Source organism: Henckelia pumila, chromosome 1 (genome assembly GCF_033568475.1).
Source record: "Henckelia pumila isolate YLH828 chromosome 1, ASM3356847v2, whole genome shotgun sequence".
Taxonomy (NCBI): Eukaryota; Viridiplantae; Streptophyta; class Magnoliopsida; order Lamiales; family Gesneriaceae; genus Henckelia; species Henckelia pumila.
In genome coordinates this window covers 173,156,590-173,158,836 of record NC_133120.1, presented here as the reverse complement: position 1 = coordinate 173,158,836, position 2,247 = coordinate 173,156,590, and the positions used below count along the sequence as shown (strand labels likewise).

The 2,247-nt window shown below is 40.9% G+C and overlaps 1 protein-coding gene across 1 annotated transcript; it reads right to left on the bottom strand.

The window, feature by feature from the left end:
- Window positions 1-462: 462 nt before the first annotated feature.
- Window positions 463-1,968, bottom strand: LOC140874483 (uncharacterized). The gene is made up of 4 exons (XM_073277773.1): window positions 1,766-1,968; window positions 907-1,147; window positions 666-855; window positions 463-602 (listed from the first exon to the last, which is right to left on the bottom strand). The coding sequence occupies exons 1-4, from the start codon at window positions 1,966-1,968 to the stop codon at window positions 463-465; spliced, it is 774 nt and encodes a 257-aa protein (XP_073133874.1).
- Between the last annotated feature and the right edge of the window lie 279 nt (window positions 1,969-2,247).

Genomic DNA, 2,247 nt, shown 5'->3' with positions numbered 1-2,247 from the left:
ATCGCGATATTAATTGCAAGAAAAGGGTCTCGCTCGATCGGTAAAGATTAACCGATCGAGCGAAACAAAACTACCAACTTTCTGCCTTTCAAAAACAATATACTCGCTCGATCGGTAAAACCTGACCGATCGAGCAAGAAAAACTTACCAGCTTTCTGCCCTTACCAAATAAACATTCGCTTTATCGGTAAAGATGGACCGATCGAGCGAAACAAAGATGCAATACTTTCGGCCTGCTCAGATAGATGCTCGCTCGATCAGTAGAAGTTAACCGATCGAGCGAGCCAAAAAAATTTCAAAATATTTTTTTATTTTTCTAATTTCCTAAAAACAAAGATAAAAACAAGGAAATAATAAGAATTAAAAAAATAAAAACAAGGGAAAGAAAATGAAGAACACTGGGTTGCCTCCCAGTCAGCGCTAAATTTAAAGTCAGTCTATAGCTCTACTGCATGCTGCAATTTATTCGACATCTGGCGGAGCATCTAGTGTGAGATCATGCTCGTCCTCTCCTACATTCGCTTGGACTCCTTCATAGTAGTGTTTTAGTCTGTGGCCATTCACCTTGAATATTTTTGATGTGTCCAAGCTCTGAATTTCGGCTGCACCATGGGGAAAAACATTAGTGATAACAAACGGTCCATTTCAACATGAACGCAACTTACCTGGAAATAGCCGAAGTCGTGAGTGATAGAGAAGGACTTTCTGACCGAATTCGAATTCCCTTATGGAGATCATCTTGTCATGGAACACCTTTGTCTTTTCCTTGTAAATCTTTGAACTAATATATGCATCATTGCGTATCTCCTCTAATTCCTGCAACTGCGCCTTCCGATGCTTGCCACTCTCATCCATCTGCATGTTAAAGTTTTTGATAGCCCAATTGGCTCTATGCTCCAATTCCACGGGCAGATTGCATGGTTTCCCAAATATCAGCCGATATGGGGACATTCCAATTGGCATCTTGAACGCGGTTTTGTAATCCCACAAAGCATCATCCAAGCGCAAGCTCCAGTCCTTTCTTGTAGGATTCGCGGTCTTCTCTAAGATAGACTTGATCTCTCTGTTCAAAACCTCAGCTTGACCATTGGATTGTGGATGGTAGGCAGTGGAGATCTTGTGCATCACATGATACTTTTTCAGCAAACTGGCCACAATTCGGTTGCAGAAGTGCGTTTCTCTATCACTGATGATGGCTCATGGAATCCCAAACCTAGAGAAAATATTGTGCTTGATAAACTCTGCAACCACTTGAAAATCATCAGTACGGGTGGCCTTTGCTTCCACCCATTTCGAGACATAATCCACATCAAGCAATATATATATAAATCCATACAAACTAGGAAAAGGTCCCATGAAGTCGATTCCCCAAACATCAAAGATTTCACAAACTAAAATAGGTTGCTGAGGCATCTCCTTGCACTGGGATATATTACCTGTCTACTGGCATTGAGCGCACGACTTACAAAAAACGTAAGCGTCTCAAAATATGGATGGCCAGAAAAATCCGCAGTCCAACACCTTACTCACTGTTCTTTTCGCTCCAAAGTGACCACCACAAGCATATGAGTGACAAAATGTGAGAATAGGGATTACCTCGCTCGCCGGTACACATCGTTGTATGACTTGATCAACGTAGTGTTTCCACAAGTATGGATCATCTCACACAAAATACTTAGCATCGCTTCGAACCTTATCTCTTTGTGCCTTAGAAAATTCAGAGGAAAACCCATTAGTAACTAAATAATTCACAATATTCGCATACCAGGGTAATTCTGTGCTTGCTGAAAACAGTTGCTCATCAGGGAATTTTTCGCGCAATCTCAGCTCCTCATCAATGTGAACCAGATGGCTCAAGTGGTCAGCGACTCGATTCTTTGTTCCTCTTTTGTCCTTGATTTCCACATCAAATTTTCTCAAGAGTAGTATCCATATTATTAGCCATGGTTTTGCCTCCTTCTTCGCCATCAAAAAATGAAGAGCTGCATGATCAGAATAAACGATAACTTTAGCACCAAGTAATAAGAACAAAATTTTTCTAAAGCAAAAACTACAGCTAAGAGCTCCTTTTCAGTAGTGGAATAATTCCGTTGGGCATCGTTCAGAATACACGAAGTGTATTAGATAGCATGCGATACTTTCCCAACTTTATGTCCCAAAACTGATTCTATAGCATAGTCGTTGGCATCACACATGATTTCAAACGGTTTGCTCTATTCCGGTGGTTGGATAATTGGTGCCGAAGTC